Genomic DNA, 2,333 nt, shown 5'->3' with positions numbered 1-2,333 from the left:
TGTAGCCGGGGCTCTGAAACCCACCCGCATCACAGGGTTTCAGAGCCCAGGCTCCAGCCTGAGCCCAAATGTCTACACTGCCATTTTTAGCCCTTCGGCCCAAGCACCACGAGTCCAAGTCAGATGAACTGGGCCAGCAACAGTCTTGTCGTGGGCCTTTTTATTTCAATGTAGACATGAGCCCTGATCCCACAAGCCAGGGTGTGGATTCCACTGGTTAGCAAGGCACTAGAAGTTAGGCCTTGCAATGCCTAAGTCCCTTTGTGGATCCAGCCCTAAGTCATTATTTTACATTCTTACTTTGTTTTAGTCTATGGAATTCACCAAAATATCTACTCACAATCAACAAGGAAAATAAAGTTCAATTTTATTTTGAACACAAAGATCCTGGTTCTGATTGATCTTACAGTTTCAAATCTTTGCACATCCTCAAGCGTTACAAGTTCACACTACCAAAGACCTAGAATGAAGTAAGGGCTATGCAACCTCTGAGTTTTAAAGTGTAAATTAGCTGCACTCAACATTATTTTCTCTTTCAAAAAATACAGTAGCATTTCTGAATTCTTATAAAATCTACACATTTACTGACAATTTTTCTCAGAGCCTCTTTCACCTCTTTGTTTCTCAGGCTGTATATGAAGGGATTGGCCATAGGAGTCAGAATTGTGTAGAAGACAGAGAACACTTTGTTGAGGTCTCTGAGTGTGTTGGTTTTTGGTAGCAGATACACAATGATCAGAGTCCCATAGAAAATTGTCACCACAATGAGGTGAGAGGAGCAAGTAGAAAATGCCTTTTGCCTCACGGTGGTGGAAGGGATTCGCAGGATGGTGGAGATGATACAAATGTAGGATGTCCCAGTTAAAGCAAATGGGGGTAGGGTAAATAAAGCAGCCACAATGGTGATTACAAGCTCCACCTGGTAGATGTCATTGCAGTAGAGATTTATTATTTGTGTAGATTCACAGAAGAAATGATCAATTTCATTGGCGCCACAGAAAGTTAATTGTAACATAAGAGAAACTATTATGATAATAGCTAGAAATCCATTTATCCAAGACCCAGCTGCTAGCTGGAGGCAGAAACTGCCATTCATAAGGGTTGCATAATGCAGTGGTTTGCATATCGCTAGATATCGATCATAAGACATCGCTGCTAGGAGATAACACTCCGTGGCTGCAAGGAAACCAACAAAGTAAAATTGTGTGATGCAGCTACCAATAGAAATGGTTCTGTCCCCAGTCAGGAAACTGGCCAGCATCCTGGGCACGATGGTGGAGGTATAGCAGGTCTCCAAGCAGGACAAGTTCCCCAGGAAGAAGTACATCGGGGTGTGAAGGTGCTGATCAGCCACAACTAGCACAACAATGAGGATGTTCCCGGCCATGGTCACAATGTAAATCACAAGGAACAGCAGAAAGAGAAGGATCTGCAGTTTGGGGACAGTCCCAAATCCCAGGAGGATGAATTCTGTGAGGGAGGTTTGATTTCTCTGTTCTGTGTCTGCCATGGCGGAAATGAAGCAAACACTACAATAAAACAAGAACAGAATTTGTTAAATGTCAGTATCACATTATTAATTTAAAAGCATTAATGTTCAAGTGCTCCTTCTCCTTCATGTCACCTGCCCAAGTACTGGGCTGTGCACATAGGCTGATAGGCTCGGAGTGAGACAATGGAGGCTGACGACATCTGAGAGTGAGTGAGAAAAACTGACACACAAACACGCTGCTAAGGCAAGCTCAGATTTGTGTAAAGACCCTAATTTGTCTGACTAACAATAGATTAAGCCTTGCTCCCTTCATTCTGCTCCAAAAAGCTGACACTAGTGGTGCGTAGTGAGGAAACCAGTTCATCAGGAGGAGTCTGGCAAATGAAGGTGTAGGCACCAGATTCCCTGAATTCAGACAGACTCATTTGGGCTCGTAACACACCCCACAATTTTGCTGGCTGAGAATCAGCTTGTTTGGACTTCAGAAACTTCCTTTGTCCCTGACAGAAACCAACGCTCCATGAATGTGGTTCTGGTGCCATTCCAAGCCCTCACCTGCTCAGCCTTTTTAGGTAGTCATTGTGAGAGTTCATTTATACTCTACCATGTAGATCAGTTTTTATGCTGCTTTGTGATCATCACATATTAACTTTTGGATTTCTTTACCAAGGAATATTGTTGATTCAAACTGCTTAGTGAGATTCTGAATATTGAATTATCAAAATCCCCATTGTCAGCTACACTAGCAAAGCTGTACATTTACAAGAGATATAAACTCACATGATTCAGAAAATATGCCATCCATCATGTCTGAGGTATTTTATTTTTTGTTCACGATTCC

The 2,333-nt window shown here is 42.5% G+C and overlaps 1 protein-coding gene across 1 annotated transcript; it reads right to left on the bottom strand.

Annotated features, from left to right (window-relative positions):
• Window positions 1-535: 535 nt before the first annotated feature.
• Window positions 536-1,513, bottom strand: LOC128847344 (olfactory receptor 2AP1-like). The gene has a single exon (XM_054046736.1). The coding sequence runs from the start codon at window positions 1,508-1,510 to the stop codon at window positions 536-538; it is 975 nt and encodes a 324-aa protein (XP_053902711.1). The 5' UTR covers window positions 1,511-1,513.
• Window positions 1,514-2,333: the final 820 nt, after the last annotated feature.

Source organism: Malaclemys terrapin, chromosome 13 (genome assembly GCF_027887155.1).
Source record: "Malaclemys terrapin pileata isolate rMalTer1 chromosome 13, rMalTer1.hap1, whole genome shotgun sequence".
In the NCBI taxonomy this organism is placed as follows: Eukaryota; Metazoa; Chordata; order Testudines; family Emydidae; genus Malaclemys; species Malaclemys terrapin.
This window is presented reverse-complemented; position numbering and strand designations above follow the sequence as displayed.